General features: G+C 38.7%; 1 protein-coding gene across 10 annotated transcripts in view; it reads left to right on the plus strand.

Annotated features, from left to right (window-relative positions):
* TULP4 (TUB like protein 4) overlaps positions 1-26908 on the plus strand; it is a 165638-nt gene that overhangs the window by 112603 nt on the left and 26127 nt on the right. For 9 of the 10 annotated variants that reach the window (XM_042795670.1, XM_042795672.1, XM_042795676.1 and 6 more), the window contains 3 exons: positions 13652-13832; positions 16402-16536; positions 20072-20238. In XM_042795670.1, the coding sequence (XP_042651604.1) occupies positions 13652-13832; positions 16402-16536; positions 20072-20238 (483 nt within the window). Of the gene's footprint in view, positions 1-59; positions 125-13651; positions 13833-16401; positions 16537-20071; positions 20239-26908 lie in introns of all 10 variants that reach the window. The other variant, XM_042795680.1, reaches the window with a different exon arrangement.

A 26908-nucleotide genomic window follows, 5' to 3' on the forward strand; every position in this document is an offset into this window, starting at 1 on the left:
TTCTGACAGCTGTAAGAGCCCATTTCTGATTTTCCTCTCCTCCTGTTCCCTGTTGTAAGCTTTTATCCATGGAAATTCAGGGACTGGCAAGGATTCTTTTTGTCCAGGAGATGACAGGCTACAGGTACGTGTGAACTTTGCCAGAGCACTTCCTTCTGCTTGCTTTGAAAATAGGTGTACAAGCAGTTAGGTGATTTGATTTGCATCCTGCTGGGTACAACATTAACTATTGTATGTGGTCCCATCACAATGCAACATGTGTTAGTGCTAAGAATGTGTAAATGCAGGCCCCAAGTTTCAGCCTGTTCTCTGTCTAATCATACAAAATTCTGCTCTTGGTGGAAGAGAAAAGCAGCACCGTGTTAGGAACAAATGCCTTGTGCACTTCAGGGTCTGACAAGACACTGAAAGGAAACAGTGAGAGACAATGAGACCAGTAGCAGATGAAACCACTTTACCTCAAAACACAGGGTGCCGGAGGTCTGTATGTTGGGTTTTTATAAATCTTTTGTAGTTTGTAGTAGCTGTGCAGGAAGGCAGTGTCTGCTGTTAGTCACTCCCGCTCCCGGTGCTTGCCATCCCTACTCCCATGGCAACCCCAGACGCTTCAGCATCTTCCTCCCTGACAGACACAAGGCAGGGGCAGGCTTCAGCTCCTCCAGCTTGCCTGCACCCTGCCTGCACCCTGCCTGCACCCTGCCTGCACCCTGCCTGCCCACAGGACATCGGGGAGGAGCCCAGGACCCAGAAAGGAGCTTCACATGAAGGAGGGGATACATGCTACTCGCTGGGTCCAGCAGTGTAATCAGATGGGATCTATGTGCCAGTACAGCACTTGGTCCCTTGCAGATCCCTGACAGGATCAGCACCAGCTGTGCCAGGTGGCTGCTGTGTGGCAGGAGCTACGGCACAATTCTCACCAGGAGGTGGGAGCTAAAGAACAAGAAGTGCTACCAAATGGTTACTGGTGTCAACAGATATTTCATGAGCTTGCCTCTCAGGTTCCTTGGTTTTGGCGTGGCTTTAGTCCCTGACAGGAATTGTAACTAATGACTCCATTACAGCAGAGTCTGCTTTTGGATCCTGCCCTTCTCATCTGTGGGCTGTGATATGCACTTGCTACCACCTTTTCAAGGAAATAGTTGTTCTGAAAAACTCTTAAGCTGAAACTAGGGATAGTAGCCTTACCTAGCTTCCCGAGCATGGCTTAAAAAGAAGGAATTTATAAGTGTTTGAAAATGTTGCATGTTCAGGCCATGACATCATCTTCTCACCTACGTCTTCTTTGACCTGCTGCTCTGGCAGGAAGAGTTTGTGCTTCCATTCACCCTACCATTTGGTTTTATTCAGGCGCTGTAGCCAACATCTGATTCAGGCAGTCCTTGCTATTGTGGCAGTCACACTGATCAAGTTTAATTATGCTCAGACATCTAGCTGTGTGGAAAAAAAATCTTGAAGAGAGCCTTCTGATGAGTTGACAGAATGATGAAAGGGAGCTACAAACAGGCAACTGGGGCAGTGTAGGGAAGGCAAATATTTACCTTCTTATGAATGAAGGGAAGAAAGGACAAAATGAGAAAAATTACAGGCTGTAAAATTTGGAAGTGTAAGCACCAATGATTTTGGTCTTTATTAGAATACTTCTTGTCCCTATTAAGGATCTTTACAGGTTCATGTAAAATAGCCTTTAAAATGCCAGGGATTATCTATATTTTTGTATCTTAACGTATAAAAATACATCTTTTCCCCTATCAATTCTGGGTGCAGACTATCAAATGGACTTACATATATGTTTACAATGACTGGGACCACTCAGAATTGCACTGTAAGATACAGTCTTTGAGGAAGAACTGAAAGACTTATTTTCATTGATGAGTGAATTACTCAGCTTATTGGGAAAAATGGCTAGAGGCTTTTTATAGCATTGAAGAAATGTCATTAATTAACTAGGCAGTTTATTCAAGTGACAAGGACTGCTGACAATGGTTAAATTGCATATAAGGATTTTAACATTGCATGCTGCATAATTGAGCAGTACCATTAAAATGCAAAAAGAGGACAAGGGAAGGAGACGTCAGTTGCCTTTCAAGATAAATGTGCTTGTTATATGAAACAAACAGATACACAAAGCCCACCATGGCTTAACTGTCTTTAATATTTTGGGCTATTTTTAGATGCATTTCAAACCTTTGTGGCAGACTTGCTAGTAAAATTAATGAGTTCTGTTTACTTGTGCCAGGGGTTCTGTGAATGTTTACAATCCTATTGCATCCTTTTATAGACAAAAAATGTGGATTTTTTATATATACTTAAAATGTTCAAATGTATTTGCAGAGACTTTGTATTCTTGTTTTATATATTTATATGTGCTGGAATCCAGTAACGCTTTGTTTTTGTTCTATGCTTGGTGACTTCATTTTTATGATGTCACATAATAGTGACAGACAGGTTTTGTGTGAAAAAGTAATGTGAATTGGAAGTGCTAGTTAGCCTTTCTTTTTCCCATTTCTTTTTATTATGTTGTCTTAAAGCTATATTATGCAGCTATTTCTGAAATAATAGATTTCCCTCTCTTTTTTTTTTTTTTTTTTTTTCCCCCTCCTGGTGGCTATACATAGTTTTATTATCATTGTCTTTCCTTTTTGTCTCAAATAGGTTTTCATGCATCGTTCTGCTGAGAATATGGCTTCCAAAAAGAAGGAAGGGGAAGAGTTAAATAGCTTGGTGCACTGTGCGTTTTTTTAGTTGTGCTCTCCTTTTCTCAGTAGCAATGAGCAGCTACATTGCAGATTTCAGTACTCGGATCAGGACTTTATAGGCTTTGCCTCGAGTTTTGGGGAGGGTAGACAACAGGGCTGTTCTCCTTGGAGCCTCTAGGGTTCATCTGCAGCTTCAGGAGCTGTGGCATTGCTCCAGGGGGTTTATTTCAGACAAGGTTTTTCCTGCCAGAAAGCCCAGCCGATACTGCACAGTTATTGAGCGGTTAATTGAAGGAGCAGAGCAACAAGGTGATGCTTCAGTGTGCTTTCTTCTTCCCACTGGCTTCATCTGTGCCTCGCCTAATCTTTCCCTTGATGCTCCTCATCCAGCCTATAGTGGCAAGACACAGAGCTGATGAGATGGTACCATTTGTTCTAGTCGTGAGGGCTGTAACATGGGGGATGTTTATGGGCTGACAGCATCGTGGCTCATGTTTTCTCAGTAGCTCCTGCACTGTTTCATGTCAACACTGTTTCAGATGAGTCTTTCAAAGAAATTTTTCCCTTAATGACTGTCTGAAAGGAGTAATACAACTGTTTTAATGTTTTGCTCACCCTTGTAGACAGGGTATTTGATGTTTGTAACTGGAAAGCAAATGACTGTATGGATTTCTATATCCCCTTGGATGCAGTGTACTAGGATGTACAAATTACCCTCAACAGTGTATCTTGTAACTTTCCCTTGATCTGACGTGACACTCAGATAGGTCACAATATTCTTATTTCAGCTGTCCAGAACCTGGCGTTTGTTAAGCTCTGCACGCTTTACCACATCTTCCCCTCCCTCAGGAAAAGAAGGATGTCAATGGCAGTGACAAACCAGGGAGGAGCTGGAGGGAGAGCTGAAGACTCTTTCTATACAGTTAATGTGTCCACTTAGCATTTTTGTACCCAGTGCTGTTTTACATGTTTGGAGCATCAGCAAAGTAAAGATGAGCGCAGATAGAAACACAACCAATGTCTGTGTGGGAAGTGTCAGGAAGAAAGAAGTTGTTTGCCTCTCCTCTCACCTTGCTAGAACTTGTACAGAAAAAATTGCTCATATAGCCTGAAGTCCTTAGTTCTTTGGGACAGGGAGTACTTATTTGAAACTGTGTTTCTGAAAAGCACTGTGTTATGCTTCAGCTATTGGGGCAAATAGAAAGAATGAGGATTTACAGTGCAAAGTAACAGCACATACTTATGCTACTTTTAGGCAGTTCAGGGAAAAAATGGCACATCCTCCAGGAAGCTGCTCTCTTTCTAAGAAAAAGTCATATGTAAGGTACGAAAATTGCTTTAATTTGTTCGTTTGGATTTTGAGTTGGTAAGGGGAGGGCATGTGAGTGCAAGTGTAATTCTTACAGAGGAAAAACTCGCCAAACTGTGAGGGTTTTACAGCTTTTTTTCAGAAACAGCCAGAGCCAGAGCCACTTTGCTGAGAACACTTTGGCCCCTGGACCCCTTTGGTTCATCCAGAGCTTTGTGGTCTTTTCAGTTCAAAAGAAATGTAGCTGCCAGAGTGGTTAATTTAAACTTTATTATTTCTGGGACTTGATCCACTGATTTTTTGGAAGTAGTAAGAAGCCAAATGGGGTCTTGAGCTTGGGTCAGATGTGTTCAAGAATGTGAATAGTCTGAAACCTTGCTGCAGGAAAGAAAGATAGAGTGATTGAATCTGGATCAGATTTGTGGATTTCTCCACTAGGTCTTGTCTGGGAAAGCAAGGCCAAGTTTTATAGTAAATTGGAGATGAAAGGTGGTATTTTTGGAAAGTGATATCACATGGTCTTTCCAGTGATTTGACACAAAGAGTTGCTATACCAATGGAAAGTGGGAGCAGTATCTTTTTATTCTCCAAAACATTTCCCATCAGAGTTTCATCCTGCATGGATTCAACCTGAGGTCTCTGCCCTTTGTCAGGAGCCAGTTTCTTGTCAGCATTCAGATGTTCATGGATTGTTGGTGACTGCATCAGGTGAAAAGGGTTTAATCCTTCCTTGCTTTCCTTGCTTTTAGGAGGATAGCCACTCTTCTTCAGTGCCTCATTTCAGTAACAATTTCTTATTCAGCCTGTCTCCATGTTGACTCAGTTATACTTGACCTCACCCATTCTACGTATTTCCTGACCATGCTGAGTTAACCCTCTCTGCCAGCACCCCAGACCTAGGAGAATGCAGAAGTTGAGGGGCTGTTTTCCATTAGCATGTAAGCTTAACCCAGAGGCTTCTTGGGTTTGCATTATGAAGTTCAAAACAGCAAGGACATTGCTTCTAAACTGCTTTGTATTGCAATTTCATTGGTCGAGAGTGCAATCCTTGTTGCTAAGTAATACCATTTTCAATTGGGAAAAAAAAAAAAAAAAAACAAACCAAACCAAACCACAAAGCCCCAGCAGAAACTCTCAGACTTCTAAAACTCTGCAGGAAATTTTAGCTTTAGCAGTCAACATATCTTTCAGGAAATAACTAAACCCTGGCTTGGGAACAATGCAGGAGACTGCCAAGTGTATCAGTTGACTTCTTCGCCTGATTAAGTGGTTGTTGGTAAAACTAATTGCATTTTCCTACCTCACAGCACCAGATAGTTGTTTTTGTTGCTATATATAATTTGATATGTGTGAAGAATATGTGTTTTCCTTGACAAATGTGCACTTCCCTGGCAGAGTTTAGTGAGAAAACAGAAAACAATGCTGCTTGAAGAATGTTCCAGTGTATTTGTGCTGTGGGAGCTCAGTGGTCCAGACTCGGAGTCTTGTCCGTATTAAAAGCTACAGAAGATGTTCTGTAGAAGGTGTTCCAGCTACTGGCTATTTATTCATTTTGCATACTACTTTGAAGGTCGTTTGCAACCTGACACAAGTTTAAAAAAAAACCCTACAACTCTTTTGCATGTTTAAAGTAAAATAAGGTATATTGTTAATTCAGTTAACATTATACAGAAGGGCAATTATTTTGACTTAAGAATCTAATTGTTGTAGGATGCTTTCTTGAAAAATGTCTCAAGAGTCAAGAAAGAATATAGAAATATGTGTGTCTGGAAATACACAAGTCAGAATTAGTTCAGATATAATTACAGGGCCATATAATAATCAGTCTGTCTGTGATTTGCCAGAATGCTTTCAAAGAACATTATCTTCGCCTGGACAATTGTTTCCATCCCCCCACATATCCAGAGTAGTTGTATAGCTTGATATCCTGGTTTTGAAACTACTTAGATTTTTGACTCCTGAAATGGCGTGCAAGACTCTTTCATTTACAGTCATTCAGCTATGCTATACTATTTTAGAGAGAAATAAAGCCAGTACAGTTTGAATCCCCAGGTTTTAGGAATTTAATATTTATTAAATGGAATTCTCACCAAGATCTCCAGTGTATTTACTTTGTCTTCTTATTTGAGGGCTTTGTAATAGTTATCTAGACCCTATGTACTTTGTAAGAGAGAGAAGGAACAAGCCTGAGAGTAGTAACTATACCAGTGCTGCTTTTGAAGGCATTGATGGTCTCAAATGAGAATTTCACTGTTGTGTATATATGCAGTTATCTGGATGATCTCATGGTGTATCACCCATGTGTGGGGCTGGTAACTCCTCATGTCCAAGGAAACAAAAATTGTTCTAATTATTTTCAGGCATAAAAGCAGTCAAAGAAAAGCTAATGCTTTCCCCCCGAGCTTGTGTGTGAATTGTGGAGATGTCTCTTTTTGTGTCAGTTCAAGATATGATTTTGAATTTCATTTTGAAATCATTTTGAAGCATTTGAATTTTTAATGGAAATAAAAAGTATGCATCAGGAGAGCAGCTGTCTCCTTCCCTCTGGTTCTCTCTCTTTCTGCAATCTGAGGTAAAAAGAAGGAAGGCCAGAAATATCACACTGAGAAGAACCAAACTTTCACTTTTTAATGTATCCTAAAAGGCAGCTGCTGCACTTTCTTTTGATGGAGAAACAGTAAACAAGAAGAACACGAGGAATGCAAAATGCTAATACCACAACTAAATGGACTGCAAAATCTTGTAAGTCAGCCTTTGCAAGACTGGCATTTTTTTGTTAGGCTAATGAGTTAAAATATTTAAAGGCAATAATTTTTCAAGTATTGCCCATGTTATTAAGTCTACCTGCATAAATAGAAGGTTGATCCATCATTTTCTATATTAATTAGTTTATAGTTCAGTTAATTTTGGATCAGCAAAATAGATTTATCTCTGTTAGTATGATGGTATTATGGTGATGAATGTGAAGGCTGTTTCTATCACGAATACTAATGTTTGTCCAGATGGCTAAATCAGGGCAAACAGAACTAATTCAGCTTCCGTAACTTCTCAGCATCTTCTGACAATGCAAACACAGTTGGCCTTATTAGCATTTTTGCAGAACATAATTTCTGGGGTACAATGCTGACTTTTTCCTCTGGGGGGAGACGAGGGAGGAGGCCGAAGGAAAAGCATAAAGACAGGTCTAAACTTTGAAAAGGGAAACAGAATGTCAGTGAAACTGAACGTCAGACGAGGCGGCTGCAAATGCAGAGGTACGCAGGGTGAGTTGATAGTGGCAGCATTCGTACTATCTGGTACAATGGCAGCAAGGTTTCAGCAGATGTGTGTGCCAAACAGAAAAGGTACCATGAAGGCAAAGAGTAGAACAAAATGCTGAAATAACAAGGTTTGCAAAGTGGTTGAATCCTTCAAACTTCAGAAAGTACAACCCTGGAGAATGTTAAAAACCAAAAGCATAGGTTTTGTGAGATCTTTCATGGTTTACTTCATCACAAGATGCTGATGAGATTTCTGCCTTGGGCTACTACTTCACTGTTGAAAGACTCCTCACTGAGTTTGAGGAAGATAAAAAGGGGGTCCCAGAACAGGTTATTTTTGAAATGCAAGTCTCCATATCCAACTGGTACATCCAAAGATTGTGAAGGATCTTGAATATGAGCTAACTTAGCTGCTGGCAGAAATAATCACATCTCTGTCCTAAGTCTTGAAGGGCAGTACTATTTTCCTGCAACACCTATAGAAAAGGGTTTAGGAACATTCAAGAAACGTGCAAGTAAGATTTACATCTGCAACTGGTTAAAGCAAAAATTGAACATGGAATAACGAAACACCTGTAAACCGAGGTAAGACATTTCTTCTAGGGGGACATCATGACTCGCTAGTCTCTCAGAAGTCTTTGTATGTGTCATTAAAAGTGATGACTAGAAACAAATAGCCAAAATGGTGTATTTAGTTATGAAAAAGACAACACATTCCAATGCGAATAGGTTCCCCTTAGGATTTCCTGGCAGAAATACCTGCATGTGCGCTTTGGTATAGATATATCCTCTGCATGAATGATCTGGCAGGTGTAGAAACCCCAGAAAATCATAACAATACATATTTTACTTATTGTGTTTGGATGGATTAGCAGTTCAGGGAGAAGAACTGGCCAGGAATCAGTCCACCAAGAGGAAGACTAAGTAGTCAATTTACATTATAAAAATGGGATTTATGTCACACTATCTTTTAAATGATTTTTTAATTTTAAAATAATGCTCTTTAATATATTGACTGTTGTGAGATAGAAACATTTACAGGTTGCGTACAGTTATTTGTATTACTTAGGCCGTAGAAAGCTTTCATGTCCAGTAGAGCTCAGTTTGCTGGACTGGTCCAGTAAGCATCTTCTAGGGCACATCTAACCCTTTGCCTTCCTAATGAGATCAGTCACTTCCTGGAAAAACTTCCTGTGGTCACTTTGTCCTTACAGCTGCCACCTGTCCTATGGGAGAAGGAAGAGATAAAACTCGAGAAATTGCTCAGTGGAGTTACTGGCAACTTAGCCACAACTTCGGGAAGATTAGAGAACCTGAGATTTCAGACACATAACATTAATTTTCAGAACATTTCAGTGTATCCAGGAATTTAAATGACATCTGCTAATGTACCCTGCATAGACCTACAAGGCAAATTCTGTCCTTTTGTGAAAATTTGCTTTTTTAAATAATCAAATTATACTAGGATGGAGTTTACTAGATTCATTTTCAATGCTATTTTAATTAGTGAAGTCAGTGAGTTGTTTTGCTTCCCTCAGTTGTCAGATGTACATTCTTTGTAAAAAGTCAAAGAGGTTCTTTTAAAAATCCTGGACCAACAGGAGTAAAGCAGATGGATGTTACATTTCCAACCTTCTAGCATCATGATACTGGAATCTCTCCCTTTAGAAGTGCTGTCCTGAAGTAGCCTCCAATGGCTTTATATTTCTTCCAGTAGCTATAGCAAGTCCAGCTTCTAACACTTCAACTTGAGCTTCAGTCAAAGGCTTGGTCATTGCCCTGACACAGAATGATGGGCCATGTTCTAAAAATGCATTGATCAGATTTCCTGGGAGCTCTGTTTAAACAGCAACATTAGAAACCTTCAGTGTTAGTACTAAGTGTCATGAAGGGAGCATCTTACTTTATCCGTATCTTTCTGTAACAGTATTGTCTGTTCAGTTTGTAGAACCAAAACCTGAGACTGGAAATAATTCTGTCTTTTACCTCTCATATATACATCAAGTCATTGAATACATTACTGCTGGGGTTGGATTATCCTCGGTTATTATAGAAGTCAAAGTGACTGTAGTTCTGGAAAGCTTCTTTGACAATGAAGACAGGCAAAGATGCAGCAATGGACAGTGGCTAGGTTCCCTGCACATGTAAGTCAGCACAGCATCATTAACTTAAGTCTATAAATCAGAACAATTTAATTTTCTTAGCTACTGCATGTAATCAGATGTGGAGAGATGGCAAGGTCTCTCCCTTTCCTCCTGGGCTAGTATATTCAAATTAACATAAAGCTTGAGCATTTTTACTGTTGATGAGTTCAATTTACTTACATTGAACCAAATTAAATAGCAACAAAATTAGTTTTGTGCAAAAATAACATCACTGTTAGTAAATTACAGTTCTCTTACAACATAGTGGGCCTCCTGAGCTGGACTTTCAGTGCACCAGGTCTGTGGTTGCTCCATTGTAGCTCTGTTGATCTTAGCACTTTTAAACCATTTTCTGCTAGTACTGTGGTCCAGACGCATTATGGCATCACAACAGATCTTACAGGAATAGCGACAGTTCAGCACAGCAGACCCACATGTAGCAAAGTCACTAAACAGGCTCAAGTTATTCCTCTCGGACTGAATTTTTTAGCTTCTTGGCTCTTCTAATATTCATCTCCTCATGAGTTGAATACTTCAGAGCAGAATACCCCATCTTTTGATTACCACATGTCTTTTAGGAATTGGTATTTTTCAGACTGCTAGCTGAAGAGTCTTTGAAATGTTGGGCATTTAAGGGGATTGCAGTCTTGAATGATAGTTTCACAGATAATAGTTTAACAACTGTTTTTAGTTGAAAAACCTTAGATGAAAAAAAACTTTTTATGTACCAAAACTAGCTTGTGAAACTCATCACAAGTTACCATAGGGGCTAGCAGTTCAGCAGATTTCAGAGAAAGGTGTTTTTCAGGTATTTGTATTTGTTATAATAAATAGGAGTCACCCCAAGCTTGGGTTCCATGAAGAATCCAGACACTTGTGTTTCAGGACTGAACCCAACTTTCAGCTCTTGTTACACTTAGGAAACTGTGTGTGAATTATCCCAATGCTGTTTTTCACAGTTTTCCCTTCAAAATACATAGCATCAGAGCACTATTGGAGACTGCTCTGCATTTGTATGACCTTTAATCAGCCACAGATTCACTGTAATGCAGGATTCGCTATGTTTGATATCTTTTGTAAAGAAGTACTGAATTTATGTTGTGTAACTGACTCACACGTTGAATGTATTGGGTGATTTTAGGTATTTTGTTATCAGATTATGCATAATTCTACAAGTGGTAATGCATGTAAAAACAGTTGAAATAATGAACAGTGTGGAAGGAGAGGAGATGAGACAAGAGAAGAAGAACAAAACAGAGAGCCAAAGAAACACTTAAAAATAAGTACTTAAAAAATAAGTTTGTTTTTTTTTTTAATTACTATTATTATCATTTAGCTTTTGTATTCAGGGGTTAACAAACCACTATAACTTGTTCATTACCTTTTTCCAATGTTCCCTCAGACCTCCTAGAGCTGCAAGTACTGAAAAATATTAATTTAGGCAGCTAAAATACAACCTTTTAATTTCTCAGTTGAATCCTTCAGGCACACCCTGTGGCTCAGCCTTTTTTCTGAAGGTCAAGAGAGTGTCATTCATCTGATATAAGTAGCTTGAGTGTGGCATTTATAACTTGAGTAATGTTATGGATGATAACACCACTAGACATTTTTACAGTTTCAGCAGGAGTTCAGCCAGCAGGACTATCAGCCTGATAAATGCTTTCATCTTAAAGGTTGTATTGCTACAATAACCCCAAAACTTAAAGTTGCTCCTTGAAACCTATAGTCTGGCTAAAGAGATGAAGAGTACTCTCTGACATTCCTAGGTTGCTAAAGAGCTCTCTCAGGTTCCAGGGCAAGAATTAGCATGGCCCCATCCAGCTGTTCTGATCTGAATTGGAAATTACTGTAGGACTTTGTAATTTTAAATGAATTGAGGGCAATGCTACTTGGAAGAATTAGCTTTAGATTGAGATGAGACTGAACTCTGGATGATAAGTCTCAACGTTTTATTCCTACCCAATTATAAAGTGTTTCTACAGGATTTTAGGAGGCAGAACTTTTATAGTGCTATTTTCAGAAACAATAGTGAGTTTCACCTCCTCTATCTGGGTATTTTGCAGTTATAAAACTCCTAGGAGACTGGTAAAAAACTAATCTATAGAGAAGGCTGAAAGTGGTGTGAGAAGCTAACAATGACAATCGGTAGGATTTTGGCTTTGTAGAAGTTGTTCAATTGTTTTGTAGAGATCCAAAAGAGAGTGGTTATGTTCTGAAAGTAGATAGTGAAAGCGGCTGTGCACTGATTATGCATGTAAAAACAGTTGAACTAATGAACAGTGTGAAAGGAGATGGGGTGATACAAGTGGAAGAAGAGTAGAATAAAGAGAATGGAGTATGAGATGAACGAAGGTCAAATTTCTTGCTTTTATATCTAAGAATAGTAATCTAGGCTAGTAGCAAATTTTAGCTGCTGTTTTAACCCAGCAGCTATTTAACACAAAAATATTTTTAACATGTAATGATTACAGTTAAGGCAGCCAGATACTGGTTTTTCATTGCTTCTGATATTATGAAACAACTCCATTGGTTTTCTTAAGGTTTTAATGACTTCACTGGAGTTCCTCTGCTAAAATGCTATTCTAGTTTACAACCTTCTGCGTTTCCTGATCATCACCTTGATCATAGGAAAAATTATAGTACTTCTTGTTTTTGTCTGAGACCTCAGAAGCCTCGCTTCCTTCCTGTAAAAAAACTTGCGTTATCCATTTTGTATTTGTATTATTGTATATTGTTTGATACAAAATGCAGTTTGAATGCTGCAAGTTTGGCATGACATCTCAGAAGGAAGATAAAAAGGAAGACCTCTGACAGCAGAGGTCAACAAGGGTGATTGGAGGCTTTAAACAACTGTACAGAGAGATCCTAAGTAGGCTATGATTCTTCAGCTTGGAAAAGAAATGATGAAGGGATTAGATAATAGAAGTCCATAAAATTATGACCAATGTTGAGAATGTAAATAGGGAACAATTATTCTATATTTCTTTTAGTGTTAAGAGGTAAAGGTTACCAAGTGGAATTATCAATTATCAAAGAAGAGGGAGTGTTTTTTGCTGGAAGTTACACGAGTGTGCAGGGGAGGTGCCTGCTCAGTGCATCCTGTTCTTTTACTCTTCCCCAAACACTGTTAGAGGTAAGATACAAGGCTAGATGAATTTTTGATCTGGTCATATAATTGTTAGAATCTTAAATTCACAAGTACTGGAAATAGGTGGTAGACTGAAGGGAAGTATAAGGTTTGACCTTTTAGTTTCATTTTTAATGTTGGCTAGTTTTCAGATTTATGAGTGCCCTTAAACTTGCTTTAAAACATATTTGCCTGATATGGAATTACCTGATAGCAGCAACAGCCTTGACTAGTGCATTTATCGTTTTGTGGATTTATTAATCCTTATTCGCTGATGTTTTTCTAAAATTCATCAAATATGCAGGATCTTAACTTGCTTAAAGCCTCAAGACAGAAAACAATTGTAAAAAAGAAATTGTAGGTTCCAGTCAGTCTGACTTCAGTCAGTGTGCATTGGCTACACAGTAGTGTAGGAGCAAGAAAAAAACCTTGCGTTATCCATTTTGTGTTTGAAATGGTGGGTAGAAGCTCTTCTTCATCTCTTCCTGAATGTGTAACATACTGTCTTCCTCTTGGGCTATAATAATGTACTTTCAGTTGACTGATCGTATTGCTTTTTGCCTCTCTTTTTGGAAGACATTCTCCCACCTTCTCTCAGCTCATCAACTGAATAACCTGTCCTCCTCTATTCAGCTTTCTATTTCTCACAAGCTGTTTGAAATCTCATCTAAGACCTCACTTCTGTCAGCTGTGCCTTTTGATATTGTTATGACTGATGCATACCTCAGTTTCTGCCACCAATTTTAGAAGTTTCTATATAATCCAAGGATACTGCAGCATCTGTGGTAGCCCTTTTGCCAGCTTGCTTTAGTTGTAGTAATGGCCAAGTTCAAATAAAGTGTAATGGCTCATATGAAAGTGAACAAAATGTACCCTACCATGAAACACTACTTGCTCACAGATTTTAAGCACTTACCTGTAGACTCTGCTGCTTTAACTTCATTCTTTATGTACATCTTTGGTTGCAGTGTCCTATTGTGGCACCATTTCACATCCCTGATTGCTTTGCTTTCAATTAATTTCTGCCATAGCTGGTTAATTACAAGATGCATTTGAAGGAGGGTCCAGCAGCTGACATTTGGTGGAACTGAGGGCTGTTCTGTTGTTTTCAGGTACTGTTTGGCACTGCTGATGGACAGGTTATTGTCATGGACTGCCATGGCCGAATGCTGGCCCATGTGCTCCTTCACGAGTCAGATGGCATCCTCAGCATGTCCTGGAACTACCCCAGCTTCCTGGTGGAGGACAGCAGCGAGAGTGACACGGACTCTGACGACTATTCCCCACCACAAGGTAGTGTTGTGTGCACGTCCTTCTGTTTCAGCTTTGCAAGTGCTCACAAAGACATCTCGAACACCAGGGAGTTGTCATGCTGTACTAAAACAGCAGGACGGCCAGTTTCAAGCTGTTAGAGGCCAAAAGATGGTGCATTCCTGTGGACGCAGCATGGAGGATGGAGCGGAGAGCTGGTACAGGAGACTGGGTTTGTCCCCAGCTCTGCCACCAGCCTTGCTGCATGGGTTGCTGCAGGTCAAACATGGTCTGTGCTGCTCTGCCTCAGTTTGCCCAAATGAGATGACAACACAAAGCTTAAAGGCTTTAGTGTGGGTGAGTGAAAACACTAGATAGAGACCTATCAGGTTTCACTGATAAGCTGATGTGAGGTACTGCAGTGATCCTACCTCCTTATACAGATGTAGTCAGAGTGCAGTCACAGAAGTTAATGCCTTATTATATAGGTTCATGTGAAAAGACACCAGTACTAGACATAGTAATCTTTACTATCATAATAATCATAATACATCTACTAATCATAATGCATCTTTAATTTTATCTCTGTTTCATAGGATTTCTGTAATGCTCATCATTACAGTCCCGTCCTTAATAGAGCTGACATAAAGAGCTCAATAAATTCCATAGAAGGATTGGAAATTAAAGTATTTCCTGCAATTACATAGGGTAAAAGAAGGGTGACCGGACATGTCTGGAGTTACTAATTCCCATGCTTCAGAGCACACTGGCAGTTTGAGGATCAGGAAGAAATCCTTTTCTCCCCTTAAGTATAACTCATCGGGTGAATTTTTTTTGTTTTAAACTCTTTGGAAATCATCAATAGCAAAGACCTAGGAGGCCTAGGTATCCATGCACAGTCAGCCCCATCCTTCTTATTAAAGTAATGTAATACTTCTTCTTGTTAATGCTGTTGATTAGTTTATAAGATCTAGGTAAGCTGTTTCTGTGTTCCAGTGTATAAAGTCTCAACTAAATTAAGACCTGAGTTAATACAACAGTGATTGTACCATGAAAAAACTAAATACATACTAGCTAGAAATAATTCTAAATTTGCATCTCAGATCCAAACCACTGAATTGAGGAATCCTGCAGTTTTTACTCTAATTTGGGTTCAGTCCAAAAGTCTACCTTTTCCAGAATCATGTGTGTATATATGCCAATATAATAAGTATACATATTTAACAAATAATGATAGAAGATAATGTGATCATCTGGTAAAATGTTAGCGTCTTTTAAAACTGAGTTTTGTTTTACCTTCCATACCCCAATTTTGGTACTGGGTGAGATTTCCTATCTTAGAAGAAAAGAAACAAACTTCACATTTCTAAATCAAGAGAACATTAAATTCACTCTTGGACGTTTTTTTAAAATACTGAGGTTCCATTTTGAAGATGGTGAAGTTGTAGAGTACACAGATGAAAACTTAAATGGTCCAAATGGCTTAGCTCTTTCTGAGTCAATCAGTGGGTGGGTGGACTTGTTACAAGCCTACAAATCTATTTTAATGATTACCCAAACATGATGTGTTTTCTTTAGAGCAGATGCAGCATAAACCTCTCAAAGGTGACAAGCTTTTGACTCACACAGATGTGTAGGTAGGACTGGAAGTTTAATGGCTTTTTCTTATTAAATTATATACACACAGAGATGCTAATTACTAGGCATCTTTCCCCAGAATGCTTTCTGATCAGCTTTCTTCCAAGTTCAGAAAGCAATATCACTCTTAACTGGCTCCGCCTTTTTTTGTTGACTGAAGAGATGCTGGCTGGGCCTTGAGAGACACTTTATCAGGGGCCAGTAGCATATCCTCTCAGAAACTGTAAACAAAAAGAGTTAAACACCAAATGCTACAGATGGTGAGATTGGTCATGAAGTATTTGAACAAGGGAATTTTGGTGAATGCTGAAAAACAAGTCCAGAGGAGCAGAGACGTTGCAGAAATGTTTTTTAAAGTCAGATGTTTCATTTGGGCCCACCTCTACCTTCGAATGCATTGGATCCTCCTATGCAGGATGTCAGGCAACTTTTCATGCTGCTGGTTAGCTTTTAATATTTAGAATACAGCAGTTTGTGAAAGGTGAGTATGTTATCTTAGAAGTTCTTATAATATCTCTATGTGACTTCAAGAGGAGTCCCCAGCACTTGCCCAAGCACAAGCTGTATCTAACAAATAGCTTTTAATGTGATTATATTATTACACTGGTTTTCAACTTGGGTCCCAAGGAAGCCTTCCAAAGCACTGGCTTTCAATTTGTGGACACTTTGGGGAGTTCACAATAGAGAACGATTAAAAACCACCACCGTATAACGTAATAGTATATGCATAAATAACTTTGGATATACTGTAGTAAAAATTCACAAAGTGGAAACATTGGGGTTTCACAAAAGCAGACGAACTAACTGTCTAAACCTCCTTTGCTTTTGCGCATAGATGTTGCAGAAATAGGTAGAGTTTGAGGCTTGGGATCATTCCTGGTGGCCGTGGGCTTGAAGTACAGTGTATTTCAGACTGGACGTAATTACTTCTGGTTGTTTGCCTTTTGCTCACTCCAGAGCCTTGTTTTTGCAGATGGACCAGCTGCGTATCCAGTCCCAGTGCAGAACACCAAGCCACTCCTTACCGTCAGCTTCACATCGGGAGACATCAGTTTAATGAACAATTATGATGACTTGTCTCCTACTATCATCCGCTCAGGGTTGAAAGGTATGAAAGGAAGCCATTTTGCCCCCTTTCTATGCTCTGTTTTTCTTGCATTTTTAACAATGTGTGTATAGGTTATGTTTCTGCAGTTGTGTCTTGTAACCCAGGCGGCCTCGGCTACCGCTGTTGCTGTTTCCAGCAGTGACACCTGCTGGTGGGAGAGTTTGGTTGAGAGGATTTTTTGTGTTTGAAAAAATGGTTTGAATTTTGAGATTGTGTTTTTATGGCAGTTTTGTATAGCAAATTGATCTGTTTGCCACTTTCCAACTGAATGTGCTAATATGTTTATGCTTCTTCGTATTAATGCCCCGCTATGTGACACTTCCTTTGTGTCTCTGATTCACAAGGCCTCCTCCCATGGTTTTGGTAACCAGGTATGAATCACAGTGCTGCTTTGACTCTCACAAATGTTAAAAACTTGCTAGAATTACTATGAAGAGGGAAGTTATTCTGCGAGAATGAAAATTCCACCTATTAGTTACTATACATCTTGCTAATTGATGTGCGTGAACATTTGTAAGATCAGTATTACATGTAAAATCTTTAATTCACATTGAAATTTTTACTGTTCTTACCTATCAAAAAGTCCCTTGCTTTGCCAGCACTCTCAGTACAATTTACGGTGCTTTGCCTGGAGAGAAGTTTTAATTCACTATGGCACACAAGCACATACTTAAATATAGGTTCCACTGATTCTTTTTCATCTCCACAGGTAAATTACTTCTATTTTAGATGTAGAAAAAAAAATGAGCCGTTGGAGCAGACTCTTAGCTGTTCTGTAACAGTTGGATATTTTTGGTGAAAAGTTGCCCTAACACCAGACCAGTAGTCTTTGGGTGATCTGCTATGTATGGTAGTCTTAGGAGGTTAAAAAAATCACCTTTGAGATTTCTTTTCCACTCCTGCTTCCATCTGTGCCAACACAAGAAATGCATCCTGGGGCAACCCTGTGATCTTGGAAAATTCTTCAGCTGAAAGGACACCTAAAGAAGGATTGGGAGTGTGTATGAGACAGAGAGAGAAAGGTGATGGGGATATCACTGTTGTTTTGAAGCTACCCATTGTATGGTAGAAAGTAATTTACATATAGCTTTCATACAGAGGTAAACATTTTCTGTACCTTCTTACCAAAATTGTTTTCAAGTGACTGTAATTTTACTGGTTGTTATCACATGCAAGAACATGCAAAACCACCCACCTCAGAGCCTTCATCCTCTCCAGCCACTTGGTATTCTGCCAAGAGTGGATGGTCTTCAGTATTATATGCAAGTCTTCATTAATTTGTTTCTGTTTGAAAACTGTAGGCATTGCTTTGTGGTGTCTGCAGCAGATGCCCTTGTCTTTACAGGCTGCTGTATGAGCAGAATACTCAATGTATAATGCTGTAAAACTCTTTCAAGCAATACCAATATATTTTTGCTGTTCCACTAGCTTTGCATAGCTGTCATTTTCCTGCAAAGATACGTATTAAATTGATGCAGAAAAACATTTGCTGTTGGATGAGAATTTGATTACCCAAATACAAGTTCTTTTCATCCAGTTTGAACATTTCTGAAAGTTTTGTCAGTTCTAGTGGAGGTCCTGAACTGTTCAGTTGTATACTTTCTTTTTTCATGCTTTGTATAACTTAGTGATTCTCAGTACACTGCTACCTGCAGAACTGCTGAACTGAATCTACTGGTTGTACTGGTTAGTTACAACTACTACCCACAGAACTATTGCACATTTAGAGTGCTCTCTACTCAAGGTTTGCTGACATACATGCCTGTAGTGGCTGGCAAGTAGTTTTGAGGGATGGCTCCAATCCACTGTTTGACTTGCAGATTGTTATCCTAGATGAAACCTCCATCTGATTTCTAATCTCTATGCTTGCACTGAGACCTAGTTACCAGTTGGGCTCTTATACATCAAGGTTCAATAGTTGTTGAAGACCCTGTTGGCAGTGCAGCATGTGGTAGAGCCTGGGGCGATGCTGCAGCCCACGTCCAGTCCTTCATTGCCTTTGCAGCAGCCTAATTCTAGGATCTTTGAGAGAGAGAGAAAAAAACCTGCTGGATGCAGTAATCACTCCTCTTCCTTTTAGTATGGGTATCGACTGAAAGTTTACCTGAAGACATGTACTGAAAGCAAATTGTTTTATCACTTGGTGATTGTGTAGTTAAACCAGTTACCAAAAGTGGAGTTGATCAGCATGCCTCATTGATTTCTAACCTTATTGTTATACTCTCTGAGAAAGATGAATTAAATCCTGTTGTAGATTCCTTAGAGAGCTGAGGACTAAGAGAAAAAAAAAGAAGCATACAATGCCTAGCTGTGAAAAAATTATCTTGAGGAACATGTGTCTTGCCTCTGATATGTGCAGAAGCATAATTCCCATGAGAAATGTCAGAAAGTTGAAATAATACAAAACCATTTTAAATTGCACATAAAGGTCCCTGAAAATGACAAGTTGACAACTTGAAACAATTTTGAGAACCTTCCTGCCAACTCTCATTTCTCTCCTGCTTCTTCATTTGAAGACAGCTTCTCGCCCACAAATGTCTTCAAAAGGTTCTTGGCAGATTGAGCGTCCCAGAGCACAAAATTTTTGTCTTTACCGTCACTTTGTCTCAGCAAAAAATAGCTGCCTTTCACCTCCAGTTTAAGAGTAAAAAGGTTTAAAGACTAGCTCAATATTCCTTGCATATGCAAATCTGCCTCTGAAACACAAGCATAAACACAAAATACTGATTTAGTGCTCTTCTTGAAGTGTGACAAAGAGCTAGAGGATATAAAGGTTTGAAATTAGCATCCCCAAATTAAGCTGTGGGCGTTTCTCATCAGGAGGTGCCTCTAGGAGAAGTAACTGATATCTATATTCATATCCATGTATATGAGAGACTAAGCAAACTCTGTGTGCTGCTGGCAAACTCCTGCTAGACAGATGAGTAGATTTTTCACAAGTCAGGTGTCAAAAGAAAACCTATGACATGGAGGCCATATGTATTTATGGACAAAAATCCAAGTCTTTCTAGTTTAACGTTATACTAAACTATGACTGCAGTTTGAGCTGTGCTAAAAGTTATATTCGCAACCAGTGAGAACATGAGGCATTGCCAAATATGCTGCTTCATTGCACTGTAGGCCTTTCCAGACAAATACTCTTTGCTGCTCTCTTAGTGAGATTATTTATCTGCATATTAACTCGATTCCACTTATTTACCCCAAAGATGTACATAGGATCTTCCACATCAGTTTTAACATCTCTAATAGATTCTTGTACTTAGGAGCAACCACTGATTACATTCTAGACTCACCAGAGAGAGAGAAAAATTAATGGCTTTGATGCATTTTTTGCAATTCACAAAATAAAGAGTCATTCTCAGAAGTGCATATGTGGCATATTTGCTACTGTTTCGATGAAAGGATTTAGGTTTCTAAATATTTAAGTAACTTCGGAGAGCATGATTTAGCTGTTCAAGTCGCTTTGCAGCATCTGGAAACATTGCTCCTACTGATTCTAATCAGTGATTATTGCAAACCGTCTTTGTGATTTCAGACGTGGTGGTACAGTGGTGCACTCAAGGAGACCTACTTGCAGTAGCAGGCATGGAGAAGCAAAGCCAGCTGGTTGACCTCAGCAATGGTTCCCTGTTGAAAAACGCACTTGTCAAGTTCTACAATGTGCGCGGGGAACATATCTACACTCTGGAGACACCTGTACAGGTAGGAGGTAATTTTTAAGTCAGTTCTCAATGCTTTGCTAACATGTTTTTCCCACATTAGCTCGTTGGTGTAGACCCGCAATGTGAAAATGGTTGCAAAACATCCTGAACACATTCTAAAATATGGTATAGATAAAAATGCACTATAAATCATTATTGTTTGCATTAAGGTAGACATCCAAGAGTGCATCTGATTCTAAGGCCTACTGTGCTAGGTATTGTGCAAATATATAATGAGAAACTATCTGTTTCCCAAAATCGTTGGGCCATGAATGGACAAGATAGAAAAATAAAATTCTGTTGATTTACAGATAAGTGACTGAGGAGAAAAAAACAGATCACTTTCTTGATATTTAGCAGAGCCAGGAGCTGGACAAAAATGTTCCAAGTTTATTCTCTCTTTGTTATTGCTGTAATTTTCGAATGTACAATCAGTTGATATGATGCAATATTTTACTTTTTGTGGCATCAGATGGAGAAGGATGAATCAGAAAGTCTTGTTTCTGTTCCTACCTTCTGTACAGATTTTCAATGTAACCTCGGTCGTGTTACTTGACAAGTAAATATCAACACATGGTCTGCGTGCTGCTTAGGAGCACAACATGCTTCATAGGTCTTTGATGATATTTCAGAACCCAGCTGAATGTCTCTCCAGTTTATTTCATTTCCTGCAGAATAGGGATGAATGTTCTGATTTCTGACTGTTGCTAGTGAAACTTAATTAATTTACAATAGCTTTGAAATCTAAAAGTGAAGGAAAATGCTATAGATATATTTACTTAATTATGTTTAATGATGATACCATTTATTATAATTTCTTTTTCAGTACCTTGATCTGGGATGGATACAAAAGGATGACATAGTAAACCAGCTGCTAAGCTTTTGTGTTTGCTTATATTTAGCATTAACCTGTGCTTATTAACGTCAGCACTCTAATTTCGATAGAATTCTTTAATTTTGTAACATGTAAAATAATGGTCTCTAAAGCCAGCCTAAATACATACAGTGACATCTAATGCTGATTTAAGTACCTAAAGGACTTACCCATACACACAGCTTTATTGTCTCTTAGCCCTTTCCTTAGCCTGTTTCTCTTAGCCCTGAGCCTTTACTGTCTATAGCCCTTTCAGCAATGTAGCACAGCCCTTTCTTCTCTGGATCGATTCTGGAGAAAACATATTTATACCGGTGTTGCTTATTCCCAGACCAGGTAAAAAACAAACCTCGTTCTGTTGCTTCAGTACCAGAATATTGTATGTCCATGTTAGCTGTTGAACCAGAGTAGCACTGTGGTGTCAAGCTGTGAAATCAAGCTGTGGTTTGAGTATCGGAACTGATGGGATCAGATTGCCTTAAGGTGTGCGTGTGTGCAGGCTCTTCTCTTACTGCTTTGTTCCCAGTAACCTCAAATTCTCCTTCCTTTAAATACCTTCATCGCCTCTAGTTCTCCTTATATTGCTTCAACTTCTTTATATATTTTCAGCTCTTCTCCTTTCTTCTCTGCTTAATCAGCTGAGAGAAAGCACGTATTGTGACTCATGTGAGGTCTAATTATTCTGCCATTATATGAGTACTTACAGGTCATACAGAACAGGTAACTTCAAGTTCATACTGCAGTATTTCTCATAGTAAAAATACTAACAAGAGCCTCTCTGCTCTTTCCAGCTTCTAATTTTCACTGAATTTGCAGCATTTTAATATCATGGTGATTTATTCCCCCATTGTCAACTTCAGATGAAAAGCCAACAGCTTCAGAAGTTGTAAGCCAGGTTGGAAGTGAAGGATGGGAGGGTCGGGGGTGGCAACCACCACTTAATAGCACAATCATGGAGTCTTATTTCATTGGGAAACCAGGATAAAAATAACATTCAAAGTGATGTTTTTATGTTTATTAAAAAACTCTGTGCATAAACCTGCCTAAGATTAGAGCCACTCCTCTTCTCTTATTAGTCAGTGTTTATTCTCCTTATTTATTGCATTTAAATTCATATTTACTCAGCTGCAGGAGGAACTGAGGGGTCTTTCAGAAGGACACCTGTATCTGCTTATGTGGACTTTATGCTTCTGTGTATTTGAACGCTGGTCTAGTGGTATTAGCAGCTAAGTGGCAGGTATGCTAGAACATTACTACATATTTGGTTTACTAACAAAACCAGATAAAAACTTCTGTTGCAAAAAAAGTAGCTAGTAACTTTGTTATTCTGTGCCTCTGATCCAAAGATGTATATGCAAAGATGACAGTGAGTCAGTGGTCCCAGGAATTTGTCTGATGACAAATTCATCAGAGTAAATTAACTAGTTTTCTGTACCATGACAGTCAGCCTTGTAATGGGATTTTATAAAATTTACCACTGGTTGTTGAAGAAAAGAATTGAAGAAAATAAAAGAATTTCCTCATCTCAAACTCTTGTGCTAAAATTTTCTTCTGAAGCAAGCAAATGTGTGACTGGGAAAGCACGCTTATTCTAAATGGGCATTATTCTGAATATAAAGGTCAAAAAAAGTAAAGCTGCAATGAACATAGAAAATACTGGATTACAGGTGCAAAATTGATTTTGAATGTGATTCTCTCTCCTAATTCTTTGATAAAGCAGACATCTGAACATTTTGTCAGTAAAATACACTGAACTGGTTTTGTTTCTGCTGTTTGTCTGTCCTGTTGTTGGTAGGATATTCAGGAAACAAGAGATTTCATTGTTTATAACAAAACTGAGTCTAAAACTGACGTAGGATTTATACGCAACTTGGCTGGAATGTTACCTAACATAAAGTCACTGCAAACCCCAAGGCAGAATAGATTCGGGTACTGCAGGTTACTCATCTTGATGATGACTATTATCATGGATCCCTTCAAGGTATTTTATATGCCTCCTTCTTCTCCAGCTTCAGTATGGTTCTGGCATCCTCTGTCTCATTTGATTAACTCTCTTAGGTGCTTATCTTCAGTTTAGGATTTTATAGTTCATAAACCTAGTTTGCTGACTATAAAACCCCAGATAGGGAAATTACACTTGTTCAGAAGTATCCAAATGAATGCAGTAGCTTTGCATGAAACATAACGTTCATAAACAGAGTGGTAGAGTTAGTGTATTGTAGCAGTCTCTCAAGAATATACTTGCAGAATGTAGTGGAAAGACCTGAACTTCCTGCTACACAGAATCAAACTGTTTTGAACCTTGAAAGGATGATGAAAAAATTTCAGAAGAGACTTCAGAAAATCACACCAGACTTTGGAAGCAGTTCTGTGAAAACTGGGTCCATACTGTGACTCCCAAGAGTCGATACTGCTTATTTATTTTATACAAAGAGTGTATCTTAAAGGCTGTTGATCAGCTGATAACTATTCAAAAATATACTATCAATTTCTGTAAAACTTAGGTCTTACTACACTTGCCCTTGTGTACACAAACATCAATCTGATGTAGCAAGAATATACACAGTTCTTTTAGCTGGCAGTTTTTTCATGATCGTGCTTTTGCAACATTTAAAAATGTGATTACAACAGCAGGCTGCCCTGCTGGTCATAATTTTTTTATTGGAAGCATGTTAATTTCTTACACTATTTGTTAAATCCTCACAACCTTTCCCTAGCATCAAGCAGGGATGAGAATCAACTCATTCAGGATTGTTTTGCAGTCTTGATAAAATTGTTTACCGTAAGTGCTGCAACCCAGATCTGTCACTTCAGAATTTCTCACCTGATGTGCAGACAGGTCTTTATTATATCAACTAACCATACCTGCTGACGCTTCTGAGTAGATACAGCTGCTTCATATCTTCCCATTTGAACTTTAAATGGAGGAGTCTCCTACAGGTTCAATTCAAAATTACCTAACTGCCTACTTTAACAAACCTGTGAATGTTTTCTGCAGTGGTTCAGAGTTGTGGTGTATATTTTGGTTTCTTCACTTTTTATAGTTTTATTTTTTACAAGTCCCAGAGAGGACCAGGGGAACAAGAATGTGGATTTAGAAACTCTGATGCTGATCTCCTCTATACACCTATAATTCTACAGTAAATTTACATTAGCTTATGATTTTATACCACTGTGTAACTGGTGTAAGAACAAATTAAACCTCAAGTGCAATGAAGAAGAAGGATAAGAGTGAACTAAGCCCTGCATGTTCCAGGATCAGTTATATAGGTAACAAGATCAGATGCAGAAAAAGTGTAATTGCATTTTTATCAGTGTAATATTTTTAAACCCTAATTCCAAGTAGTATACCAAAGGCTAATCTTTATGGGAGAGGTTTCCAGGAGTCTTTGAGATGACCCCCTTGCTCTAAACCTGCTCCTGTCAGCAGCAGCCTTCACAGCATTTCTCAGGCTGCTTCTCTCCTGGAAGCATCCTGGCATCTGAATGCATAGATTTAAGATGATGTGATCCTGCAGAAACCTGGTAGTTGCGTAAGAGCTATTTTACTAAGGCCTGAGAAGGAAAGTGCTGTTCTAGGTTAAATTCAGATCAAAAGGCTTTGAGAGAAGTGGCTGCCTTTTATGTTACCCAGCTGAGCTGACCTTGGTTACTTTGTCTTCACTTATTTCACACAGAATGTTCAAGTTTGTTGCTTCTGAATCAATGTTGCCTTTCATTTATATTGCCTGAAATTAATCCTATTTAGCTGTTACTGGATGACAGCAAAGCTTCAAGAGAGTTTATTTTCTTACAGAAAGATAAATGAGCAACAATTTAGAATTAGCTGGTGAAACATTCTTTGGGATATCAATAAGGACCATCATCAATAAGGACCTTGATATTTTCAGTACAGGCCATAAGATCATCTCTGACTACTGCAGAAATGGATTGTGATCAGGACTGGAAGATGGAGGCACTTGTCTAAGCAACGACTCATTCTGCTAAAATAGAATCTCATTATTGTATTGAAATCTTCAAAAAAAGATACTGTAGAAACAGAGAGGATATAAGAAACATCTGCAAATCAAGTGAGAGTTTGCTACATGAAAAATCATATAAAGCCAGAGCAGTGTAATTTCTGACAACATCATAGTCTTTATTGATTTTATCACTATCAGTTCTTACTGGTCAGTATCATTCCCACTGTAAATATGGGGAATAGAAGAATGAAGAAGTTCTGTTACTTTCCAGCAGTACATAGATGTGCACACACAATTCACAAGAGCTGGGTGGACACTGCAGCCGTTTCACATTCTAGCTTCTCTCTGAGAAAGGAGAGGGAAGAATGTATGTCTCAACATCAGCAATCTAAAGTGAGAGCAAGCAGGCAACGTATGGCAGAGTTTTACTTACACATACCATTCACTAGATGCTATTTTGCAGTTGTTTTTTTTCTCCTGAGAAAAGTCACGCTTGTTGCTGGGCTTTCTGCACTGGAATACCATTTTTATTTCATTACCAGTGGGACTCCCAGTGGCAGCAGACAAGGGATTAGTGCAAGCAGCAGGCAGGCCCTATGGATCAGGATTTCTGAGCTCAAAGGAGGCAGCAAGAATCAGCTTGAACAGTATTTTCACTGACGGTACTGCATAAAGTGATGAAAGGTTCTCTTCTGTAAGAGACAGATGAGTGACTTTTAAGAAGCAACCACAGAGCTTGAGCAGAATATCTATTCCCATGTGCTTTTCTTATGGGAGTCAACATCCCAGCAAGGGGTACAGATTTGAGTAGATACAACTGACTTTCAAGCCCACTCTGAAAAAAATGGAAAAATAGCTCCTCGTTGACCACTTTTTGAGATGTGTTTTCAGTCAATATTTCTTCTGTTAAAACATCTCTCTTTTTTTGTCCTTTAGCCCATTATTTCTATTATATAATTGTCATAGAGCTGAATCCTATCTATCTGTAGAAGTTCAAGGGTTTTTCCAGGATTTTTTTTTCCTACATGTTTGTATTTAAACCCTGGTATTTACAGTTTGTGCTGAGATTTTTCAAAACCTGATGGGATTTTTATATGCAAAGTGAGATTAGAAATTATCATTAGATGTTATATTTGTAGCTGCCTTCCCTTGTTCCTAGAAGAAAAAAACCAGGTGTGCAAACATGGAAAATAAAATTCTTCTGTGCTAGAATCTGCTTGTTCATTTTCTAACGGGTGCAATATGGGTATCAACAACATTTTTCCTTCCTTTTTTTGCTAAAACAGTGCAAATAAGTGGATGCTTTATAAGGAGTAATACTTTTGTGTTGGATGTTGTAGTTCAATTGTTTTTTCTCAGCAGAGTTTGGAAGGAAAGCTTTAGCCGTCTCATAACTGACTTGCTGCAGTAATTGATTCATATCCCTTGTCCTTCAAGGGAAAGAGTGGGAAGCGTAGTTATTGAAAAATATTATTGGAGTGGTACATTTAAATGTCAGGTCAGATCTGGCATTTGGGTGATCTTTTATTTCTCTAAGCCTGTAATGACAGACTAATTTTCCTTGAACCTCATCTTAAATCTTAGCCCTTCACCATAAATAAAGTGTTACTGGATATTAGGTTTGATGAATACTGGGGGACTGACCATTCCATAGAAAAGGAAGACAAGGCATGTGGTGAATCAGAAAGCAAGGACAAACCAGTATGGTACAAGTGCTCTTTGATGAGACTGAAAATATTAAGACTAAAACATGTGAGGTATGTGGGGAGACTAAGCCTACAAATGTAGGTGTAGGAAATGTGATGATTTACAAATAGTACAACACTTGTAGGTAT

Source organism: Tyto alba, unplaced genomic scaffold (assembly GCF_018691265.1).
Source record: "Tyto alba isolate M040663 unplaced genomic scaffold, T.alba_DEE_v4.0 Super-Scaffold_22, whole genome shotgun sequence".
Taxonomy (NCBI): domain Eukaryota; kingdom Metazoa; phylum Chordata; class Aves; order Strigiformes; family Tytonidae; genus Tyto; species Tyto alba.